At 41.0% G+C, this 25,228-nt stretch overlaps 1 protein-coding gene across 6 annotated transcripts; it reads left to right on the forward strand.

The window, feature by feature from the left end:
* The first annotated feature begins 551 nt into the window (after positions 1-551).
* ACOT9 (acyl-CoA thioesterase 9) lies at positions 552-23,464 on the forward strand. 6 transcript variants are annotated; one of them, XM_068687323.1, is made up of 16 exons: positions 552-700; positions 1,649-1,740; positions 3,365-3,391; positions 6,223-6,268; positions 9,912-10,082; positions 10,175-10,212; positions 12,648-12,731; positions 13,325-13,428; positions 14,223-14,296; positions 16,891-16,958; positions 17,795-17,906; positions 19,022-19,112; positions 19,594-19,679; positions 20,426-20,513; positions 20,702-20,852; positions 21,107-23,464. In XM_068687323.1, the coding sequence occupies exons 2-16, from the start codon at positions 1,659-1,661 to the stop codon at positions 21,163-21,165; spliced, it is 1,281 nt and encodes a 426-aa protein (XP_068543424.1). In that variant the 5' UTR covers positions 552-700; positions 1,649-1,658; the 3' UTR covers positions 21,166-23,464. The 6 variants fall into 6 exon arrangements, with proteins under 6 accessions (XP_068543424.1, XP_068543386.1, XP_068543413.1 ...); XM_068687285.1 differs by lacking the exon at positions 3,365-3,391 and having other exon boundaries at positions 553-700; XM_068687302.1 differs by lacking the exons at positions 552-700; positions 3,365-3,391 and adding an exon at positions 4,833-4,897 and having other exon boundaries at positions 1,661-1,740.
* Positions 23,465-25,228: the final 1,764 nt, after the last annotated feature.

Consider the following 25,228-nt stretch of genomic DNA (forward strand, 5'->3'; position numbering starts at 1 on the left):
GGAATGGGCTAAAGTTGTGCCAGAGGTGTTTTAGGTTGGATGTTAGGAAGAACTTCTTTATGGAAGGGGCTGTGAGGCATTGGAATGGGCTGCCCAGGGAAGTGGTGGAGTCACCATCCCTGGAGGTCTTTAAAAGACGTTTAGATGTAGAGCTTAGGGATATGGTTTAGTGGGGACTGTTAGCGTTAGGTCAGAGGTTGGACTGGGTGATCTGGGAGGTCTCTTCTGACCTAGGTGATTCTGTGATTCTGTGATGAAAATGACACGGATGTCCATGTACTGGAGAAGAAAGGATGACTGCTTGGGCTGCTGCTATGAGGACATGTTTTAGGTCATTAGTTTATTCCTGTAAGCCGGCACATTGGGATGCTCACTGTCATAGTGTGAGGTGATGAATTTGGGATTCAGCCACCTCCCGCTGCACCCACAGATCTCCCGCAGAGGGGGCATAACATTAGGCCGGGGGGTAAAAAAATAGCGATGGGGGGTACAAAATCAGAGACAGACAGGCTGTAAGCAGCCGCGGCAGGCGCCGATTCATCCCGTTTTTCTGTCGGGCGCGGAGGCAGCGCCGCGGGGCGGTGCCGGGGCCGCGGCCGGGGCCTTGCAGCGGCTCCGGAGCCTCCCCGAGCCTGGCGCTTGCCGGGCGGGGCCGTGCGGGCGGCGCCTCAGCGGCGGGTGGCGGAGGAGCGGCCGCACGGTGAGGCCCGGGGCTGCCCCGGGGGCTCGGGGCGGATTTTTCCCCCCTGTGCCGGCTCCTGCGGGCAGGGCGTGTGCGTGGGGGCTGCGGGCTCGGGGCTGCCCCTGCTGGCTGGGCTGTGCCGGGCCGGGGGGGAGCTTAACGCTGTGCTCTGCGCTGCTGCCGGGATCAGCGCGGGGCCCAAGGGGTGGCACCAGGGAGGTTCAGGTTGGCAATGAGGAGCCATTTCTGCTCAGAAAGAGCAGTCAGGCGCTGGGACGGGTTGCCCAGGGAGGTGGTGGAGTCACCGTCCCTGGGGGTGCTCGAGGAAAGGCTGGGCGTGGTGCTGGGGGACAGGGCTCAGTGGGTGACACTGGCAGTGTGGGGGTGGTTGGACCGGGTGATCCTGAAGGCGTCTTCCAACCCTCATGGCCCTGTCACCCTGCACGTTAGGGTTATTTGGAGCTGCACCCACGCTGAGCCGTGGGCTGGATGCCAGGGCTGGCTGAATGGCACTGTGCTGGCACCTTGCGATCCCCATCCGAGGGGGTGCCAGCCAGGCACAGAAGAAGTGGCTGTTTTGGAGTCACGGGTGGCTTTTTAGATGTGCACAGCCACCATGTCAGGATGTCCGTGGTGTTAAAGCTGGTATTCGGTCTGAGCTGGTTGTCACAGGGCCTCTGAGTAGTCAGTGAAAAGAACGGGTGCCTGCAGTGAATCACTCGTCCTTCCTGTGTGCAGGTAATGGCAGGTGCTGGCTTGAGTTTCGTCCGGCTTGAAGTGCTGTATGGGCTGTGTCTGATTCAAAAAATCAGGCTGATAATAAGGAGCGGGGTTTCTGAAGTAATCAGTGGCATTCAGAAATAACTTTTAGTGAAATCTTTATGAAGACATCGTGATCTTTATGAAAATAACTTATTTTCATGGCGTTAAAACTAATGACACCAAATTCTCCCACACTGTCTATAGGTTGTGCACCATGTGGAAGCTTCCTTCTTTCCTGGCCCGGACGCTCACTTCTGGGACCAGTGGCTTGCCATTGCTTCCAGACATGGCTGAAGGTAAAGTAGTTGGCTGTGCTTTGGAAGGAGATTTGGAAATGTTTCTGAAGAGGTTATTCTTTCAGGTGGTGGCCCTTAATTAGTTGTTGTGGTTTGCACACATTGCATCTGGGCATGTCCTTGACTGTTTGTACCATGTGTATGTTTGTACCATTTATACCATAGCTCATGGTATAAATGTTCAGGAAGTATCAGAGTGTACGTGTTTGGAGATTGTTGGCTACAAATACATGCAGGACACTGAATTTACAGGCTTAGTGGCTACTCTGCTTCTTTAGACTTGGAAGAGGATGCAATTCTTTTTTTAGAGGAACAGCTGCTCCTTGAGGAGGCTCTAGGTAGAAAGTCCATGTGATACAGAGAGGTGCTGAGGAGCCTGGCTAGAATGGCTGAGAAATGGAGGAACTGAGTGGAAATGAGTCATACAGGACTGTTAGGGTGTCACTACTGCTAATTTCACACAGTGAAAGAAACCTTTTAATCAGATTAGTTTCATGAAAATGCACTCTCTCAATAGAGTTTTGTGTGGAAAGATTGTTTTAATAATCTAATAATAATAAACCAGTGTTCCTGTTTCAGAAGCTTTAAGAATGTTTTCTTGCATTCTTATCCCATGTACTGAGAAAAGGAGAGCAGAAAAAGAACTGAAACAAGATGCAAATAATTCCTTCATGGATTTCTGCTTGTTTCTAATGCTTTCTTTTCCTCTTTGTTTCTGAAATAGAACTTCAAGGTTACCCAGTAAAAGAGAAGAAGGTTATTGGTTGTTAGATAGACATTTATCTAGACTATTGAGAAAAAAACAAACACAAAAACTATAGGTTAAAGATAGTAATTCGGGAGGTCAAAGGAGAGAAGCAAGGATACAGGACGTTGCAAAATTGCAAATATTACCTCGCTCTTTTATTTGGATGTTTTGTGATGATGCTATCTAGAAGGCCAGTAAAAGTAGTGGAACCATCCTGGCCTTGCCTCTGTTTTTGTTCTAAGGGATGCTAATATTTCTTGGACTATAATAGCTGCAGATATTCGAGATTCTGTTCTAAAACTGCAGCATTTAAGTAACATTTTGCAAACTCGTGTTGATATATCAACTAATTCCCTTTAATTTGGTGTACGTGCTTTCACAAAACACCAGATACTCTTACTAGCTTTTCATGTGCTTCCTCCCAACGGTGGGTCCCAGTTGTGAACACCCTCAGTTCTTCCATGGTACTCCTAGAGGCACACCAAATGGATCTTCAGAAGCTTCCTCCGAGTTAACTCCTTTCCTGGAAAATGCTGCAGATAGGCTTTGCAAAGCTGTTAGTCAGCAATAAATGGTAGCACCAAGCTTGAAAAAAATATTTGGACTTAGACTGCAAGCAAGTTCTATGCAGAGCCTGCAGACAGAGGAACTGGAAAGCTGTGTTTGAGGGAGGTGACTGGCTTAATTGAAATCACAAAGATACTGGCCCTAAACCTTGGCAGTGAGCAAGGGCACCTTGCTTAGAGTTGGTTAAAGTTAAGGGACATGTACTTAAATGGAATTTAAGCAGGTGAAATAATCAGGTAACCCCTTAATGGATGTCATTTGTATCATTTCTTGTAATTGTTAATCTAACCTGTGTTTTCCACTCCACAGGACACTTACCCATTCATGTGAATAATGGTGTGTTGTGGTAATCCGAACATATTTTGATATTTGCTACAATGCTAAACTTACTTAGCTACTGTTTTGCCTTACTTTATTGCTCATGAAAAATGAAAACTTCTTCTCTGCCGACTTGCTTACAGCCTCTTTGCCTTCTTTAATGTTGTGAGTCACGATGAGTGAATGTCTGTGGTCATCTTTCTGGAAATGTCCTACTAGGTCTTGGACAGCACAGTGTATTTCTGATGGCATGCTGGATAATGCATTTTTTAACAGCCTTGTGGGATACAAAATCTCCTATGTAGCATCTCCTGCAGTACATAGCTTCATTTTAGACATTGGAATAAAAAAAAAAGGCTGTGGTTCAGACACGGTGGATTTCTGCATCTTTCACTGAAGGCCAGACGAAGCTCTACGCCGGACTGGTGGTAAAACACCCGCGTGGTCTGCCTGAACCTGGGGAGGTACCAGCACCAGGCGCTGTGGATGGCAGAGATGGATGCAGCGAGCTCGTTCAGCTGCCCTCGTGTCCTTCGTTACTGTGCTGTGCAGCTCAAATAAACTCAGGCCCTGCTGCTCTGGCTTTAGTGATCCACTGACCACAGCTGAGGAGTTAGTGTGAAATACGCAGTGTGTTAATGATGAATAAAAGCCATTTGTTGGAACTGTTCTGTGTGTCTAAGACATTTGCCAATGAGAAGAGAGAATGCACGAATTTTTATGCTTAATTACCGAAGTTTATGTTATAAAATCATTAAAATCTAGAAAAGCAGTATAATTTTTCTAGGGGAAGGAAAGAAAAGAAGATTTACAGGCCTTGAGCCTGTAAATGGACTAGATTTAGATTGGCAAAATCTTAGAAACACTTTTACGCTTTGTCCTTTTATTATTCAAATGAAAGTTACGTGGTCTCAGCCTGGCAAATGTTTACTTGTATACCTAAAATCAGAAATATTAAATGGGACTAATGTTGTATACATGTTTGCAGGTTTGGACTCGAGGTTTTTCAGAGCTTTTTACGTCTCTAAAGCTGAAAAGGAAGATGAACCTAGTTTAAACCAAGAGAGAGAAAGTGCTGCACGCTGTTGGAAAATTGAGGTTTTGTGTTCTAGAAGCTATGACAGTGTTTCTGCTAACACTGTGTTAATCAATGCATGCTATGGCATCTTCACAGCTGGAGTGTGAGTAACAGGAAAGTAGTAATTCCTATTATGTAAACAAGCCTGTTGCTTCTTAATAAAAAAAAAAAAAAAAGAGAATCAGATCCCTCTGGCTCTTCCAAAAAATCAGCTCTAAAATTTTCAATCAGTTCTTTTTCATTGAATATTTTTTGTTATTGGAATTAGTAATGGAACTTGTCTTATTTCAAAACGTATTTTCAGCTTAATTTCCAAAAGAACCCAGGCCTAAGTAATCTATTTTTGTCTTTGTCTGTCCTCTTGTCCCTTTCTTCTTCCAGACTCCTTTGTTGCTTGCTGCCAGCCAAGATAGATAAGCACAAATCCCAAACTGTGTTCCCACAAGGTTTGTGAAAACCAGCTTCTGAGTCAGAGGTTTGATAGGGTGCCCGAGTTAGTGCTGCGTGCGGGTCAGCCTGTGTCTGATGGCAGCTGCCAAGTTCCTGGGGTCTTTGTAGTGGCCAGCTGTTAGCTTGGCAGAGCCCTGGGCTAACCACAGCTCCTAACAGTGCTTGGCTGGAGGCCTGGCAAAGCAGAGGTTGGTTTAGAGGTTTGGGAGGGGAGCTGAAGGTGTTGCAGTAGGGGATGAGCAAATGGGGGGCTAGAGGAAGGGGTATGTGATATCAATCCATAGGGATCAGGCTTTGTTAGCTCCAGGGGTCACAGAACAGCTAGCTGAGTGCTGTGAGTACTCTGACCTGGCATTTAGTGTGTGATGGTGTCCCAAGACTTAAAGAGATTCAGCTCATGAGTCACCAGCAGCCCTCTTTCTGTTTGTGTGATGCTTTATTTCTGTAGCCCTTCCCTGATGTGTCACTATTTTGTCCTATTATTTTGGGCCTCTCGTATTAAAAATCTTTGGGAATAAGCAAGGGATTCCTGCTGTCCAATTCTCAGCTCTATTCAGTTATGAATTTGGGAATTGTTGCTGCTTGTTTACAAGTGTTCCCGGGTAGCACATATCCTGTCTCTGTTAGGCAGGTGAATATCATGGTAGGTTTGGTGAGACCCTAGCACATTTAATAGCCCCAGCAGGAAAGAGTAGAGTAGCTGCCTATGCAGAGCTGGTATTAACTCTGATAGCACAACCAGTATGGGAAAGCAATTTTACAGGTCTCACTTCAGTGTCTTGATGTTGTGTTCTTTGAGGCTTCTAGAAGTTTAGGCTATGAAACCCTCCTGGCAGCAGCCTGTCTAATTAAAAAATACTTTTTTTTTTCCAATCCCTGTCTCCCAGCTGCACTGTCCTTTTAATGTTCCTTTTACAGCTTTATGATCTGCGTTATCTCCGCTGTTTGTTTGTGTTTAGGCTGAAATATTTTCACATCAGAATTCCTCAATCCGGTCTTGATCTGCCGTCTCTTTCAGTTGTTAATGCAATCAAACGCCTGCGGTGCTAATTAACAACCTCTCTAAATGCATTCTCTATTGGCTGTACAAAATAAGCTACACAATCATGTTACTCAGTCCATTGTTGTGATATGCCTACTAACAGCATCAGTGAATTCGGCCAAACTTTTGTTTTTCAGGCTTCTATTTGCATGAATTTGCTTAATTTTTGTTTGTTCTGGGATGAGGACTGTGCCTTTTCGCACCAGGCAGCCAGCCTCGTGTTCTTCCCTTGCCCAACTAAGCTTTGTTTGCTTTGATTTTTTTGTTTGTTTGTTTCAGTGCGAAGCAGATTGAGGGAGATAGTGGGAGCATCTACCAACTGGAGGTACAGTGTACATTAAATGTATTTTACTTTACTTGTCAAACATGGGGAGAGCTCAGAGTTGCAGTAGAAATGTGAATTCAAATTGAAAAGTAATGCAGACGCTCTTGGATTGTTACTTTGTGGATCACAAACTGCTGAGATTTTTCTAGCAGATCCTCAGCACCAAGGGAACAAAATGCAAGGTCCTGATGGTTACAAGATTCTCTTGCGACCCTGGAATCTGATGGAAGTTTGGGAGCTTTAGGGCCGTACTGGAAACGTTATGTTGCAATTACCTCTTGATTTATCTGCTGGTGGACTTATCCTGGTCAGGTGTAGCTCAGGCATTTCTTTTCTCTGCCGGAACTTAATTGTAGACCAATTTACATCTGCTTTAAATCATCTAAATTTTGGCTTGCCCAGTTTACCTGCCTCCCCCTCTGTTATCATGGATGAGCCAGAGTTGCCTGTAATCCTGCAGCTGCTAACACTTCTGAGGACGTCAGTGTAGCCATCAGGGGAACTTGTGTTGCTGACTGGTTGGCCCCGCATTTATTTTCTTGATGGGTGATTATCTTATGACTGTATTTGCTGAGCTCCTGTTGCACATTTTTAGAACTGATAAGGAAAGGAAAAGGGGTTTGCCTGGATGGAGTGTCTGATGGCCTTCTGAATAGGTTTATCTCAGCGGCATTATAGGCCTGCTGAAGAAAATGCCTGAATTGGGGAAGTTGAGCTTTGTTTAGGAAGATTGGTAAGTAAGCATCATGGGGCTTGCAATTTTTATAAGGAGTCTAGAAGATGGCTCTTAAGAAAGCCTTTCCAGCAGCCCATAGTGGCTAGGGAGGAACCATTCCATGTGGAAATACCACCTGAGGAGTGAGGCTTTAGAGGGCCCTGGTCAAATCTGATCCTCCATCCATTTCTTTTCCCCCTACCAAGTCTAGGTGCATTTCTTGTGCAGTAAAAAATGCAACAGAAACAGCTGAAGCATGCAGTGCCTTGCAAACTGCCATGAAGAAGGAAGCCCCTTGTCAGGAGTGCTTGAGAATGACAGGCTTAATTTAATATCTGGGGAGGTTTGGAGGATGTGGGTCGTGTAGACTTGGAGAACCCACTTTTATGTTGGACTGACACAGAGTTGATACATGTGGAGGGTCAACAGCCAGTGCTTTCATCAAGCTAGACCACGGAATGACGAGAGGGGACCGACCCAAGAAAAGAGCTTGATAGGGTTGTGAAATGGGAGCTGGGGAAGGACTGTGAGGGCCTGATGCGTATCCATCTGGGTTGCTGGGAGGTGTGCGTTGGGAGAACGCTTCGAGCTATTAATTTTGCTGCAAGGAAGCTTTGGTTCATGATTTCTCTTGTAAATGTCAGTGGTGTTTTGTTTTAAAAAGTAACACCTTGCTTATAAATGCCTTCTGCTTTCCTACCCGTGTGACTAAAACAATGAGTTTGCTCATCACTGATATAGCGCAGTGATTCTTATTATAGGTCTCACATAGGTATTAGATCTAGGTTATGGAGGATTTAGACCTTATTGAAGTCAGTAAGAATTAACTAATCCACTGAATTAGAAGGCCTGTAAAATTTGTCTGGGGTACAATCTGATAACAGATTCGTGGGGTGACTTACATTACGGTTTAGGTAGAGTTGTAGCCATTTCAGAAACAAATAATGCCATTTCCCAGAATGTTTTGGGCAGCTATTAATTAATACTTTGAAATATTGTTACTGTATGACTGATAATTGCAGGATGTAGAAGTACTTGGCCATTGAAAACGTTATTGCCTTGAGCCCAATATTTCTATATATTGAAGAGTACATTCTGAAGGCAAAGTGAGGAGTTCTGCTGCTGCCCTCAGAGGAGCCAGGATAGGACTGGTGAAAACAGAGCATAGTTGCATTTTTGTCACTTGTTTTCTGTGTGTTTGTAGTCAAATTTTTTATTTAGTCTCTGACTGATTTCTCTTAAACCTTTCAATGAAAGCCCTTGAAAGCAAACCTTAAAAAAAAGCAAATACAAAAACCAAACCACCACCATAAAGGAGCATCGTCTGGGACATTGCACCTTTCCTTAGTCATCTAGGATATTCTATTTCTATGCGGTTGCCCAACTTCAAACATAAACATACTGGAATAGGTTGTTCCCTTTTCATTTTTTCTGAACTCTGCAGTTGTTGTGTTGCCCAGGCAAGGTAAGCTGTGTTTCATATGCTTATAAACAGTAAAATTTAAAAGAAAGATTTTCTGCTAAACCTTTACTGTCTTTGATTATGGATTTACACTTCCTCCAGAATTATTAAAGAGCAAAGAGGGAGTATAAATGTTGAAATGTGACTTTTCTACCCCTTCTCTCCCAAAAATAAAAACCAAAGCTAAAAAAGTTATACTTTTAAAGTATGTCTGATACCCAGAATTCATCCAAAGTGAAAACTTCGGAAGACAAGTTTTTGGTGAGCTTCTTGGTGAAAAGCTTCTTTCTGTTGTTTAAGATTTTTATTTTTTTTTTGGCCTTATTGAACAGAGTGGCTCTCAAATCACAACGGTACAGCATGCACAGCTGAATGAATGGCGCACATTCTCCACAAGTTTAAAATTATGTTTGGTTACTTGGAGCATGAGAAGGCATAAAACACCACAAATTTGATTAATAGTTGTGCACACTCTTTTGATTTTTGTCTGAACTGTTGCATGCTTAACTTTCATTTATGTAGTGCTTTGTTATTGATTCTAGGGATGTTATGAAATACTTGCTTTATTAGTTAGGCTGCGCTTCTAAAGGGAGGGTGCTTTGGAGGAACAGGCAAGAGGGTATGTTGGGCAAGGTTGCTGTTATCTATCACAGATTCCTGTGCAAGGAACCAGCTTGGAAAGAGTTGGAAAGAAGTGACAGTACATTGGCCCTGTCTTCCTTGTGAGATTTGTAATCTCTCTGGCCTCACGGTGCTGAAAAAGCATCTCTGAATTAATTGTTCCCTTTTTTGTGTTATTTATTTTCACACCTTTCCTGTGTAGTTGTAAAGACGACTGGGTAGAAAGGGAAATATGTAGACTAACTTTCCCTTTTTTGTGTGCCTCTTTTATGTATGCTGCATGAATAACAGTTGTTGCTGTAAAGGAAGAAGTCATCTGTAGGTGATAGCAATTCCTACCAGATCAGCTCTCTTTGTCAGTGCTGACCAGTACTGTACATCTGCTTTACTCCTTGAGAGAGATTCTAAGTTGACAGTCCTGTAAAATTGACGCTGTAGGAAGAGTTGTAATACAGTAGCTACAAAAAGTGTGAATGAACGTAAAACCTTATAGGTTAAATTAGGCATGATCTGTTTTTTTTTTTTTTTTTTTTTTTTTCTGTTAAAACTAAGTTGTTTTCAAGGGGAACCATTTTTGTAGCATTCAGAATTGTATAAATTAAATTTGTCTCGTTAGTATGTGCTTGCAACTGGTACACAAAGCTATTTAAAACTTTTTGGCAGTAGTCTTCCTTTATCTGATTATGTGCATTTCTCTTTCTTTTCAAGACACACTTTGTCTTCCTATCTTTAATTTGTTTTTTTGTTTTGGTAATTTTCAGTGGGACATCTTTTAGCTAGAGAGAATTTCAGCAGCCTAATATACTCTTCTCATACTCCAGATGAAGTGTTTCTTTTCTTACTAGGGATCATGTGCAAGCAATGCAAGAAAGAAAAGCTCTCCACACTTTACTGGCAAAACGTCAGGAAGATCTCCCCCCTAGAAGAATGAAAGATAGCTATTTGGAAGTTATCCTGCCTCTAGGAAGTCAACCTCAAATAAGAGAGAAGTATCTGAATGTATACAACAGTGTAAGGTAACAAAGTAAATATATTACACATACAGGAAAGTGTTAACTTTAATGTATTTTGGAAACAGTTATTTAATTGTCAAAAATGTATCTTACAGGTTTGGAAGGATACTTGAAGACCTTGACAGTTTAGGAGGTAGGTATCTGTGCCCTTGAAAAGAATACACAAATAATGCAGAGTGAATTTGACTACTGATACAGTATGACCTCAGCAAGGATTGCATCAATGTGCTGTCTCAGAGGGGAATTAAAAAAGATACTGATGCTGAAGGAGGATGAAGTATAAATAGGAACAGTCAGAAGCAAAATGCTAAGCTTCAGCTTCTGCCAGTTTGTAAAGGAGCAGCTATAAGAATAATTACACTCAGTCGCTTCACGAGTTAGCTTTCTTATTTTATTTTTCCGTGTCATTTATTCATGGTCTTTAAAATATCAAGATCTTTGATTCCTGTTTTGCAGCTAAAATAATTGCTGAGTTGTTAGTATGACTTGATCTTTTTCTCTTAGAAGTGAGCAGGAAATTCAACAGAGAAGATGTCAGGTTCTACCCCTGGGACAGAGCAATGCTGGACACAGGCACAGACTGGGAGCCGGGTGTCTGGGGAGCAGCTCAGCAGAAAGGGACCTGGGGGTGCTGGTGGCAGCAGGCTCAGCATGAGGGCAAACCACTTTTTGGGGTGTATTATACACAGCACAGCCAGCTGGACAAAAGCGGTGATTGTCTCACTGCATTCAGCGTTGGTGTGGCCTCGCCTTGAACGCTGCATGCAGTTCTGGTCAGCAACATGAAAAGGATGTGAGGGCCTTGAAAGTGCCCAGAGAAGGGCAACAAAGCGTGGGAACGGCACAAAGCTGTGCCGGGGAGGTTCAGACTGGGCATTAGGAAACGTTTCTTTGCCGTCACACACTGAAACAGGCTTGTTAGGGAGGTGGTTGCTCTCTGTGCCTGCTGGTGCCCAGAGGCGTCTGGACAGTGCCCTCAGTAATAAGCTTAAGATTTTGGTTAACCCTGAAGTGATCAGGTGGTTGGACTCCACAATCTTTGTAGGTCCCTTCCAACTATTCTGTTCTGTCTTAAAATGTCACCAGATGACGTCTTTCTTCAGTAAAGTTCTGTAGCTGGTCAGTAGCATTCTGATGGAGCTTTTTTTTAAAAAAAAATGAGTGCTTGTTAAGGGAAAGGTCTGAGGGGGAAGCATGTACGTAATGGTTCCTTCAGCAGGACAGAAAGACCTTCTGTGGGTCCGGATGGCCAAGAGTGAGGCAGGCAGAGAAACAAGTGACTGTGTGTCACCTTTCTGTGAGGATAGGCAAAAGAGCTAGATGACTTGTGTTTTGTGCTGGGAGATGGAAGATAGTAGCTTCAGGACCTGTCCTAAATTAGAAAAGGAGACTTGAAGCTGGTGGTTCATTTCATCTGATGAGATGAGCCTGTTTTTCGTTCTGTGCCTTGCTTATTTTCTCTGTAGACCTGTGAAGATCTTGGATTTTTCCTGGTAACAGCACAGAATGTCCTTGCCTTGTTGTAGTCATACTTGTCTCCAGTCAGCTCTACTGGGGATATATTATTCCGGAGAAATCAAGATTCTGTGCCAGTTACACAGTGTTCAGAATGGTGGTAAGCGGTTTTCATGGGAACAAATACCATTCCACCCTCTCCCCAGCATATCCAGTGATCTTGGCAAATGTGCCATGTGAATGGCTGATCAATTTCTAAGTTTTTGTCTTTGACATTAGGGTTCTGGTAAATCCTATTTGGACTATTATTGATTGTATTGATGCCATGACTGATAGGCATCACAATTTTTAGAATTATGATTTTAGTAATTTTTACTTAAATTTCCTGGAAAGACAGAGATTTTCCTTTTCTGGAAAGTATCTGCACCTAATGAGATGCTTTTGAAATCTTTATTGAGTGAAAATTACTTGAGTACTAGGAAGAATAAGTCTTTGCAACATTACTCTTCACTATTGCTCTGAGTCTGTTATTACTCTGAGGAGTCTGTTTACTTGCATATGCCCTCGTGAGCAGAGCTTATTAATCAAGTAATCATTTGGCTAGTAATGATTACGGTGTGATAATTACCTCTAACTATGCTTTCATGCCTGTAGGGCACAGTTTATCTAATCTGCACCTCTTTAAAGGAATCAGTATCTGAAAACAAGTCTGCAGATAGTATGTATCCTTGAACAACCTGCATGAAATCGAAGTAGGAGGTAGGAAGGGAATGAATGATCTGAGAGAGTGGGCTACAGGGATAAGGGAACAGATTATGTGGGATTGGAAGGAGTGGAGTGACAGGTTGATTTAAAGCACTCAGTTAAATTTCTCATTGTAAGTAAATATACACGTAGCTGAGACAGCTGCCGAATCACTGTTTTCTTTATAGCATTCTCCTGAATTAAGTACATGAAAATGTGTAAGTCGTGCACTCCTACGCTGTGATATTTCGGTCTGTGTTTTGCAGGTACCTCTCATGCTTCACAAAGATGGGTTTGATCTGCTCTGCTAAAATTCTTGTTAAAATACAAGAGAACTAAATGCTGACTCTGTTTTTGGTCTCTCCACAGTTCTTATTTGCTACACTCACACCAAGCAGGAAGCGCAGCCAAGGTCTCCCTTATCGATAGTTACAGCCCTGGTGGATAAAATTAGTAAGTGGCAATTTGATCAGCAGGAATAGTTTCATCTGTTTATCTTCCTCATTCAGCAGCTACTGCATTCCTGTTGTTGTTACTGGGGATACCTTCTTCCCTCCCCCATTGAGTTGCCTTCATGTTGCTTTGCCTTTGACCTCTTAAATATTCTGCCTTTTATAGAAGGGAGGAGGGGAAGAGGGTTAAGTGGATGCTTTTCAGCATTTCAGATTTCCCTTCCTTTAAAAGCACAACTTCAGTGTCTCCTGCACCTCTGTGTTTGGTTTTGTATTAGCATGTGAGTTTCTTAGCTTCATTTTTAAACAGTGTGTGTTCTGGTGAAGTTGGACCTTGCTTGTGTCGCATGTCCTGCTGACCACCTCTGTGGGTCTGCCAGCCATGTGCCTGTTTCTTCCTCTTCTGGTTTTAGTGAAAACAGATAAGGCAGGAACTGCAGGCTAGCAGTGTGGTCCTGTGCAAGAGCCATCTCTTCGGGGTTGTTTGTGTGCTTTGCTGCTTACACAACACAAGAAGACCTTAGAGGAACCAGTCTTTCTAGTATTAGACCTGAGTGATCTGTCTCCAGTAACCTCTAACGTTTATTCCTGCAGATTTGCGCAAGAAGGTCGTACACCCTGACTGCGACATCAAATTCACCGGCAATGTTTCTTGGGTTGGGAAGACCTCAATGGAAGTAAAGATGCACATGCTGCAGGTTAGTTCCTGGCACTTCTGTCTCTCCTGCAGTAGTCACAAGGTGTTTCAGAGTGAATTCTGGATGATGACACTAACAGCCTAAATTACATTTCTAGAATAACCAAGGTGACTTCCAGTAGGTTAGGTAATACGTTATTAAACACTAAATAATTAAAAATAAATAGGTGTTACTACTCTACACTGTACAGGAAGCAAAATGAATATTAATTTAATTAAAAATCCCTAATATTTCTATTGAATACTTACAGTCAGTTGATTAGTTAGCTGAAACATTCAGTATTTTAATTATTTAGAGTAGCGAGGGTAGTCTACTTACGTGATAGGAGTGGCTATGAGTCAGATAAACAGGTAAATATTTTTTGATTCGGTTTGTGTCCTTAAGTGAAGTCTCTGATGTAGAAGATAACGTTACACCTTTGTTGTCTGAACTGCCTCCCAGTGCTGACAGTGGTGCCAACTTGGTATTACTTATAAAATTGTTTAGGCATTTCTCAGAATAAAGAGGAACTGGGCAATTTACAATTTTATTTTATATTTTTTTTTCCCTAGCTGAAGATAGTAGTTAATCAGCATTCCTCTGCTTAATGGTTTTGTTACAGAATTCCCGAAAATGGAGTTCTAAGTTGTGTTCTTTCCTTCTGTTCAGCCTACTGTGGGAAATCTCAGAAGGGATGATAAAATGAAAGTAAACATTGTGATAACGATGTGAGTGTGTAGGTGGTACCAACTGAATAGCTTGCACTTTTTATAATTTTAGAGTTTAAAGATAAAATTCTTTCCTGTCTCTCTCAGCTGCATGATGGTGATTACTGCCCTGTGTTAGATGCAACCTTTGTCATGGTGGCCCGGGACCCAGAAAACAAACGGTAATTTGTAGGACAGGGAAATAGTCTCCAGGCTCCTGTTGTGGTGAAAGTGGCAAATGTGGCAGCTGTGTATGTGTGAAGCTGTATGGTGTGGGTTATAAATGAATCGTATAGTTGATGTTTTCTGTTGACAAATGTTACTTTCCTGAGGCAAGCATCAGAGCTTTGAATTCAGGAGTCAAATGATACCAGGCATTGCTGTTAGTCTTTGGATCTGTCCCTTTTCCATAACAGATTTTCCCTGTGTTTGAATGACTGGCCTGATGAACAAAGAAGTAAATCAGTGGACTACTGACCCATGTGCATTGTACAGTAACTGTTAAAATTGATTGCTTTCTTGCCCTAAAAAACAAACAAACAAACAAACAAAAAACAGAAAGATTGAGTCTCAGTGGTTCAGAATCACAGAACAGCTTAGGTTGGCGGGGACCTCTGGAGGTCATCTAGTCCAACCCCCTAGCTCAAGCAGGGGCACCCAGAGCAGGTTCCCCAGAAGCACATCCAGGAGGGTTTTGAAAACTCTGTGCCAGTGCTCTGTCACCCACACAGAGCAAAAGTGCTCCCTGATGTTCAGATGAAGCTCGTGTGTGCCAGTTCGTGCCCATGGGCTTTTGATCTAGCACTGGCACCACTGAAAATAGCATGGATCCATCCTCTTTTCACCTTCCTTTCAGGTAGGTTAAATAGTTTTTGAGTGTAATAGTATCATTAATTCTGTAATTTGGTATGGTAGGTGTTGTCAGAATACTTCAACCTAAATTAGATAAAAATGTATGTAAAACAAAAAACAAAAAAACATGGCCGTGGTGAGTATTCTCACAAAACAAACAAACAAACAAAAAAAATCATGGAAAAAGAGGAAAAAAAATCAGAAAAAAAATGTTTTTCACCCTTTCTGTAATACTTAGTTGTTAAACAGACTGCTCAGTTTCAGTTTTGGTTTATATGACTCCAGTACTAGAAAAAAATTACATCTTGTATTTCTTACACCTTGTATGACTTTCAGAAGTAATAAACGATTTTCTTTTTAAATAGTTTAAATAATTGTCTATGTTTAATGAAGAAGGGTATTTATTGGAGGGGCTTTGCTTGACATAATTATTTAATCCTGATACTATTATAAGGAGTTACTAGTATAGTTTTCTGTATCAGATTTGTGTTAGTTTTAGATCCTATTAGTGCATTATATGTTGAAAAGAGATATATGTATATATACACTTAATTTTATGGTTCCCCCTCTTTTTTTTTTTTCCCCCAAAATTGCAAAAATGGCATTATACACTAGTAGACTGGCTACTGTAGCAAAACAAACAATAATACTCCAAGCAACTATCCAAGGCAGTGTTTTTATTCTGCTTTACAAACAGGCTGAGGACAACTGAGGAGATAAGCTGTCTGCATAAGCCCATGTAGATAAGACTTCACTCAAACTTCAGTGTCTGTTCTTCGAGCCAGGTCACCACAAACCTGGTGTGTTCTGGAAGCATTGTATGTGAGGCAGAAACCTTTCAGAGAGCTACAGGGTATATTAGATTAGGTATAATGCCCCGAAATCTGGTTTCGTGGCTTTGCAGACCATAAAAAACTTGCATCTCGGGGGCTTGGACAGGAGAGCAAATGGAGATGTGTCCTGAGCTGAAGAGAGGGGGAATGAGCTGTGCAATAGTGCAGGAGCTGGTGTGTCTTGAAAATCCAGAGTTCTAGCAAACAAGGGAAAAGAGCAGGCTGTTCCAATTGAAAGGTCTCTTTGTATGCTTCTTGTTACTAGCCCAAGTAAAGTCTGAGGACAGAGGTTCTTAATATGCTTTGCAGATTTACATATTCGTGTGTGTGTGTGTATGTATGTGCATATATGTATGTGTTTATTTGCATATATATCTTGTTTTGAGTATTTGTATAAGTGTTTAAAAATAATCTGTGGGAATCATGGGGAAAAATGGTACTTGAAAATAAGCATTTTCCCTGCTTTGTGAGAAGAAATAATTAAGCTTAATGCAATTTTGTTAGAGTGAATTTATTTGTGCAGTTAAGCAAATGTATGAATTGGGACTCAAGGCAGCCTCATGTCATCTTCTTTGATAAGTGGCGTATGTGGTAAACAGCTTTTGGCTGTTGATAAGGCTGTCATGGGAACATGTAGATTGTGAGAACACTCGCTAGCTACAGCACTGTGCTCTTTCTATTCCAGAAGGAATGCTGCTGTTCAAGTTTTGTGTATCTATTTTAGACTATCCTAGATCACCACTTCATTTATTGAGTTTCTAAATAGCTTTCTGCTTTAATGATCTTCGTGTAATCTATGGGTAGAGATATAGCTCTTTATGAAGCACAGATGTGTCAATTATTTTGCCTTAATTGTACTAGACTGTGGTTGGATAGCTTCAATTCTGAAGAGGAAGTTAAGCAAGTGTGATATTCTGTTGGCAGCTGTCAATTATGAAATAATGTATTTATTTCTATGGTATAATCTGAAGTATGGTATAATCTGAAGGATGTCTTTTGATCTTGTGTATGTATGTAAGCAAAAATGAAACACGGTGTATTTACAGGGCAAATTCTTGTAAAGTTTGTAATTTACAAATCTCTGTCCATAGGCCAGCGTTTGTTAACCCACTCATTCCTGAGAGCCCCGAGGAAGAAGAAATCTTCAAGCAAGGGGAAAGTATGTCATGTGCAGATGTAGTGTTTAGTGACATGGTTTAATGCTGGACTGGGCAGTGTTAGGTTAAAGGTTGGACCAGGTGATCTTAGAGGCCTCTTCCAACCTAAATAATTCTGTATTTCCTGGTAGCATGTAAATCTGCTTTTGTTTCAAGTTAGTAGCTGGAAGGAAGTAGACTTCAGAAGTTCTTCTACTTAGAAATGGTCCTCATTTGTTCAAAAGCAGATTTTTGTCATGTCTCATGTGTCAATATCATTCAGGTTTTAAAAGCCTGCTCTCACATTCTTGGAAACTTTTTGGCTAAACTGACAGGCACTCCGTGTCAGTACTGAGTACTGAACATGGAGGGGAGAGCAGAAGAAATAGCATAGCTCTGTTTTCTTTTGTTTCAAGCTGGAATTTCAAAGTTGGGAATTAAAGAGAAATGTTAAAGACTGAATAAACTGAACAGAAGATATTTTAAGTTAAAATTTCAGTCATTATGGCCTATGGCAGTGAATTCATAAATTTGTATTCTTGTACTATTGGCAAAACCTGAAGAAGGTTGCTATTTAGTGATTCTTGCTTGATACGTTTTTCTGTACTTCAGGGGGAGTACCTACGTTTCCTGTAAGGGGACTGGGTATCAGCTCCATTGGGTCTTTATCTTTTTTCCTATATGCAGTCAGTTCTAAAAGCCAAACCTTTGTTTGAGATAGGATTGTCAAGCTCTAGCTTTTAACTTAACAGAGGAAAAAGATATGAAGTCAGTTGATTCCAGATTCAAATCATCAGAGCCAAATCAATTTTTTTTTCATTTAAACTCTAACATACTTTTTTTTTTCTTCTCTGCTTAGTGAACAAGTTAAAGAGGATTGATTTCAGCACCGCTTCCTTACTGAAAATGGCTCCCACTGCAGAAGAAAGAAACATTGTTCACGACATATTCCTTAATACATTGGACACGAGGCAAGAAAGGGAGGGAGGGGTGGAGGAGAAGTGGTGTTTTGAGGAAGAAAATTCATGTGCATTTTGACTGGGCTCTTAGAGGGCATACTGGCATAAAGGCACATGTTTGTTTTCCTATTTTTCTATTTAAACTCTGGGCCATTTTGCTTGAAATACAGGTACAAACTTTGACATGTCATTTGTGCCTCTTAAGAGGCTTTCATCATTGAGGAGTGTTAGCTATGCCAAGATGATGAAAGTGTTAACACAGAGAGCTTCTGAGTAAGATGTTAGGAATAATCCTGAAGAAAAAGGTTAATGATGTTTAACCATATAAGGGAATGCAATGGTTTTGCACTGTGTGATTTATACAATATAAGAGTTTTCTGCCAGGTAGGTAGAAGAAAGCCTGTGAGGGCAGGAATCGGCCATATTTTGATCGGGTAATTTACAGTGTGTTTTAGGTATAATTCTGGGCAACATTAGTTGGGGGAGACTAGTGTTGGCACACTTCTCTTGCAGTTCAGATTTCTGTGAAATCATCCAGTTGCCAATGGTTGTAGAACAATGTCTAATAACATTAGCGTGCTATTGTGTTTGTGGATGATTTCTTTGACTCACTAACCTTACACAGTTGTTATTTTCAAAGCTGTTCACCGAAGTGAGACATACCTTCTGTTAAAAATAACAGAGGTGTTTTGTACACAGTCTGCCTGGGTTTGAAAACCTCAGACTGTCTGCATGTTTGATGTTGAATTATTCTGTTAGCTCGTTACTTGCTTTTAATTTATACTCTGACTTAATAAATAGTGTAAGGCTTATCTGGGAAAGTGTGTTTTGTGGATGTGGCTTATCTTTTCTCTAATGTACTTTTCTCAAGGTGAGATTGTTTGTTCATATGAGTTTGGACATTAGCAGAAGTTTCCAAAAGAAGAGACACGTAGACTTGTAATTTGTTATTGCAATCATAACTATCTCTTTAGATACAGCTTCAGGCTCAGTTGGAGCAGCTTTCAGTGACAGCATTCCTGGATGGTGGCTTGTTTGGTTTCAATTTTTATATTGTTTGTATTTGTCTTTTGCATTTTTGACCTGTTGAAATCTGCTCATGTAAAGTTTTTGTGTTTCCTTCATAGGACAGTAAGTTTTCGGAGTCGTGTATTACCACCCAATTCAGTCTGGATGGAAGATGCAAAGCTAAAGGGCCTACAGATTTGCCATCCTCAGGTATTTTGAAAAATATGAATAAAGTACAGAAATGGCTACCGAATTATGAATTGTCTTTTAAGACTAATTAATACATTATTTTGTTTAGGTTCTGCAGTGCTTGAGTTGTGTTTAGATCTTAGTTTCTTTTGCCATTTTTCTGTTAATGGAATAGAAAATCAGTATCTACTTGGATTGCCAGTGCAAAATAGAGGATTTCTCATTACTTTCTTTCCTATGACTGCTTATTTTGTGTAAAGAAATTAATTCCCAATTTATTTAATTTGGGCTTCCAGTTTATGATACAGCCTAGAGTTTTATGTTATCAAATAAGTGCCTATTAAGCAAAGGTGCCTCAGCCATTTGGACTTTTGCATGCCTTTATACATTCAGGTGCTCGAAGTTCTGTTAAATGCTGTGAACTGAACCGCAGACTTCAACACAGTGCTTTGAGAAGAACATACGTGATGCAGCAGTCTCATTTTTCTGTTTCTATGTACAGGAGCGGAACATCTTCAATAGGATCTTTGGGGGTTTTCTAATGAGAAAGGCATTTGAACTGGGATGGGCAACTGCTTGCAGCTGTGGGTGAGTTGCAGACTTTTTATGTGTATAAAACCTGGAACATTGACCATGTATGGATAGGTCAGGAAACCATGCTAGCCAACCTAATGACAATATGATCAGAAAAGACTGACGTGTTTAAGAGGAGGATGCTGCAGTATTATTTTACAGCACTATTTTACTTAGAGCACCTGTCATATTTGCAAAGAGATTTGCATCATGCTCCTTGGAGCTTGGTTTTTAAACACTAAACATAGGGATAGAAACTGCATCTTTTTTCTGTTTTGTTCTGTCTTGCTAAGCTACTGAGACTGACTTTGAAGATATGATTTTTATTTTCCTAAATGTATAAAATAAACGTTCTCCTAAATAAATACTGCACCTTTTAATTATGTACTCAAGAGGAATGGTTTCTGAACAACTTGTAATAACTGCTTGTGCTTAGTAAGTGTGACCTGTCATCACCCAGCAAAGATCTATGCCTGAGCTTAATGGAGCATGCGTAGCCTAATAGAAAGGTGCCTGTGTCAGTGCTTGGAAAACCAAGGCCTAAGCTGTGGTGGCATGAAGTTTGCCTAGGGAGTGTAAGTCATAAGATAAAATATGATGCAATAGTGTAACCTACAAGAGGTTTCCTCCTCTTATTTTTTGTCTTTTAAAGAAAGATTTATTTTCTAATAACCCCTGATTGAAATGCTGGGAAGGAAATAGTTTAAATTTCTCCAAATATACTAGTTGTTCTTGAGATGAAATTTCTTTTTCTCTCTCAGGGGTTCCAGACCTTTTATTGTATCTGTTGATGATATCATGTTTCAGAGGCCAGTTGAGGTTGGATCCTTATTATTGCTTTCTGGACAGGTAGGAGTTTTTGTCTGCTCTTCAAAGAGAAATAACTTACCCTTCTTGTTATCAGTGTTAATCACTGATAACGAACTGTGCATTATGAATGTTTTATGACTTCTCTTGTTAAGCCGTAAAATCGTCTGTTACAGTTTTTCAGTGCCAGTGATGAAGTATGAGCTGTAACTCCTTTCCTAACTGTGTAGGTCTGTTACACGGAGAAAAACTACATCCAGGTTCGAGTGCACAGCGAGGTGTATGATGCAGATACTAGAGAGCACCACACAACCAACATCTTCCATTTTACATTCATATCAGAAAATGAGGTCCCGCGTGTTGTGCCCAAAACATACGGAGGCAAGTATCCAGTTAATGCATTGCCATTGAAACTGTGGAAAAGAACACTTCCTTTCTGCTGAAATGTTTGTCATTTTAATAGATGAATTATTGGCATTTGGATATTTTAACAGGATTTCGTGGCAAAGCACGTTTATTTTATGCTGTGATGACAATGTGGATTGCTTCTTGATCTTACCATTCTGTGTAGTTAGTTGCCCGATAATGATACTAAGTTGTTAATGTGTTTTTCTCTTTTCTTCACCTGATTTCAGAGTCCATGTTGTATTTAGACGGGAAGCGACACTTTGCTGCAACCATGAAAGAAATCTGAGACGTGCTGAGTACATCAGCAGTGTAGCAGCACACTGCCTTAGACTGAATGAGTCATCACCAAGGATGGCTAACAAACAAGTGCTCTCAATACTAAACCAAAATACCCCCCCCCTTTTAGTACTATTTATGTATTTGAATATAAGTGCATTTTTTATTCTCTGCTACTAGGATTTCTTGAAATTTCCTTTGACACACCAGTTCTGTTAGGAAACGAGGCTGAAAAAATACAATCATACTTTGCTTTGAGAGATCTTATTACCCTCCTTGCTGTCTTGTCACCATCTGCCTTCTTTCCCTTGGTAGCTCCCCTTTGTGCTTCTCTGACAATGGATAGAAGTTCTATCAGAAGAATGTGCAATAAGTAGATAGACACAGATGAAGCCATTTGACCTGTATTCTTATGTAAATTAGGTGTAGGGTCTTTTTTTTCAAGAAGGACATGGGCAGCTGGGTAGCAACAGAAGCTCAGAAGTTGTTAGTGTGCAGTGTACAAGCAGGTATTTTCCATCAGTTTGGATTTTACAAGGTTGTTGCAGCTTCTTTTTTATATGGTTTCATGCTCACTCGGTAGACTTGTCTGCAATGATGTGAGGTTGCTAGATGGTCTGTTCTGACATTGTAGGCATACAGCCAGCCCTGTCAGCCTCTTCTATTTTTTTTTTTCTCTGCTGTAACTGCACACTAGTTCCTGAATGAGTTATTTCTCGTAACCTATGGAAGAGTGATCTGATTGGTGAAATTTTGTAAGACTGGGAAATGGTAGTGTAGAGCGGAACCGGGAGCAGAGAAGGAAAATGCTGCTAAAATGGTAATGGTTATGTTTGATTTCTGCAGCAATTCAGGGCCCAGGGAATCTCTGCTGAACAGTTCCTGAGTCAGGTGCTGAGTGGTGAGAGGTTTTTTTTTTTTTTTGTTGGACTTGCGGGGTGCAGATGACAGCCTCCACAGCTGGGTTATTTGTGTGCTTCCTCAGTAGGTTGTAATGAAATGTGAGCACTACACGGCTTTTAAAGTTGTTGAGTTTACCTATGAAGGATGGAGCAACTGAGCACCACAGAGTGGACACCAAAGTGGACATAACCATGGTATATAGGTAGCAGGAAGAAAGTAGTTGATACTGAAGTGCTTCTATGCAGTGGAGAAAGCTTTCATTGACAGATGAAGCCGAATATACTGAAATTAGGAGGATGAGTGATGGAAAGCATCAGCTTTTAGCAGTGGGGATGAGTCACAAGCACAAAATGTGGCCTTGGATACCTTCAAATCAAGATTGATGTTCTGTATTAGCAAGGCGGACACCTAAACTGGAGTAGTTGGGCTCCATGGCAGGTTAAATGGATGAACTGTGGTGTTTTATAACCCAGGAGAATAGACTCATCTGGCCCTTCTAGGTTCAAAATTTGTGAAATCAGGAAGCACTGGGTAAAAGTGGTATGACAGCACAGACGCATGAAATGAGTTGATAAAACAGTGTTGAGATTTTTATTTCAGAGTTAGAAAGTTTTAAAAAAAATTAATGTTTAGAAGCAACTTTATTTTTGCTAGAAGGATAGTGTGATGTTCATGGCTCCTAAAAGCCGACTGTTACTCCTATAAAGAGACTGAATGTTACAACTAGTATGCAACACATTGGCCTTTCCTTTCGAAGAACGTGCTGCTTGTATTTGTAAGTTAGGCAGCTTTCCAGTGCAGGAACAGGGATGTTACCTGATGCAGATGGGATTAATGCATCGCAGAGAGATCAAGCTTCCAGATCCTTATGGAGTTTCTCCCTTCAGTTACGCTCTGTTGCTGATTCAGCTATTTTTAATAATTTTTTGTAATGGTTATGCCACTCTGGGCATGTATTTTATATTTTCTGTTTTCCTGATTTTTAAAACTCTTTCGAAGCTGAATATACTTGACTGACCAAACAAATAAAGAACTGAAAATCTATCCCAGCTTTTTATATGTATCAATATTTCAATATGAATTTATCACAGTTTCTAAATTCAGCCTTCGGAAGGGGGTGGGAGAAAAAGGTTATAGAGTAGGGAGCAAGGCTTGACATCAAAACCTCTGGATGCAGTGAGGAAAATGAATCCCACAAATGAAGTTGCTTAAAAGAACTGTTCCATGAATGAAGCTGCTTGAGAGAATTGCTGTGTTTTTGTACTTCATGATAATGCAATCGTGTACCACAACTGTGGGAGTTATAGGAATGTATTTACAGTCATGCAGAACCTCTGTGTTTATATATGCAGATATGTATATGTATGTTACATCTTTTACATATGGTAATAAATACACAAAGAATTTGTGTCACCTATTTTTCGCCTAGGACAAGAACTCCAAGCTGTCACCATCTTTGATAATAGGTAAATGAATCTTCAAGGAATATCATTTATACGTGTCTCTATGTACACTTGTGTAAAATAAAAACTACTTATTCTTAGATATCACCCTGAGGATAGAAATATTTTACCATAGTAATTAATGCTGAGCTTGTATTGTAACTTAACGACCAACCCCTCACTGCTGTGATGAATCAGTACCACTCGAGCCTGGAGTTATTAATAGAAAATCTTTTTATTTGTAGTGATCATACCTGTGTAACTGGCTGTAGCTCTGTAATGGAAATGTTCTGTGCCATCGTGTCATGGACTACAGCAAGGAGGAGATCTGTGCTAGCTGGATTGCCTCCCCTGGCCCTCTCAGTTGTTGCTGATGTAAAAGAGCTCTGGCATTGGCTGAGCTCAGTGTCTGAAAAAGCACTTTGTTTTAAATTTCTCTATTTTCCCATGTTTTTTTTTTTTTTTTTTTTTTTTTCAAAGCCTGAAGTTACTTATGCAAACTCACCCTAACAGCTTCTGGTAGTCCCTCTTCAAATATTCATGAGAATTTTGCAACTAAATCATGGAAGAAACTTGCTGGCACAGCATAGCCAGGGAGTGAGGGTTTTAGTTCAGAAACATTCTCTAAAATTACTGCATATTTAATTAATTTTTTTTTTTTTTTTTACTGTATGTTCACTCTTTGTCTGCTGACAGGCTTGTTTGATTGTCAGTGCTCTGCTGAATGAATTTTATACTAGGTATGTACGTGAGATACGGCTTTATGGACTTGGGCTTGAGGATAGCTTTTGCTAAGGCTGGAAGAAATTGGAGCCCTGGAAATTTTGTCTTTTTTCCTTTTCAAAAGACAAGTTCAAAATGGCAGTCTGCATCTGCACTTCACGTACTCCAAGAGAGGCCAGTGAATACTGGGAAGTGTTGGCCCTAGGAAAGGCTGGGGAGGCAGAGCTGTGTGAGCTGCAATTTGCCACCATTTCAGATCTCAGGTGAAAGCACGGGCTGAGCAGACCACTGTGTCCTCTGCAAGAGAGCATTGCAGATGGCCCTGCCCAGGGTATTTGAGTTAATTTGAGGTGGTTGTGATGCCAATCAGTATTTTTCAAAGCAGTGTCTCTAAATCAGATTCTTAGATTCAACTCTGTGCACCGAAATTGGAAAGGGGCATGTTTTGAGCAGTGCTGAGGATGCTCAGTGCAACCTCAGTGGGTTTTGCTGGTGGTTTTTCCTTTCAGAAGATAACATCGCTTTTATTTGTTGCCTAAAAAATATTTAGGATTTCAATTTTGGTCCTGCTTGTACTTATTTGAAGCTCTTGATCCTCCAGCTGGGCATGAAACACTTCCAGGTATGCTAACAGGACCTTGGAAACCCTTAAACCAAGCAGTAGGGTTGTGCACGTAGAAGAGGGGTGGGTACCTACTGCCTCGGCACTTCATTACCATGAATGATTCCTTAGCCCATTCCTTACACGTGTTTAGAGGACTGAGGCCTTTAAACTTGGCACAGCTACACTGCTGTGCACCTAAACGTGCTATTTTCAAAGAAGTGTGCAGATCAGGATCTGAGTTTTTTCCTCAGTTAACGTCTTGGTGCTGTTTTCTTTTCCTGGCTCAGGGTTCATACAGCTTTCCATGTCTGCTTTTGTTTGACGCTGTTGCTGCTGCTATCTGCTGTCGTGATCCAACCTGTGGTTTTGTTCCTCCAAGCTTCTACTCACCTGGCTCAGCA

This window comes from Anas acuta, chromosome 1 (genome assembly GCF_963932015.1).
Source record: "Anas acuta chromosome 1, bAnaAcu1.1, whole genome shotgun sequence".
NCBI lineage: Eukaryota > Metazoa > Chordata > Aves > Anseriformes > Anatidae > Anas > Anas acuta.

Excerpts from the sequence above, each read along its gene's own strand:
- ACOT9 (XM_068687323.1), top strand. The coding sequence starts at position 1,659 with ATGTGGAAGCTTCCTTCTTTCCTGGCCCGGACGCTCACTTCTGGGACC. Across the intron at positions 6,269-9,911 it reads GGAGCATCTACCAACTGGAG|GGATCATGTGCAAGCAATGC; the intron begins GTACAGTGTACA and ends TTTTCTTACTAG. Across the intron at positions 14,297-16,890 it reads CGGGACCCAGAAAACAAACG|GCCAGCGTTTGTTAACCCAC; the intron begins GTAATTTGTAGG and ends CTCTGTCCATAG.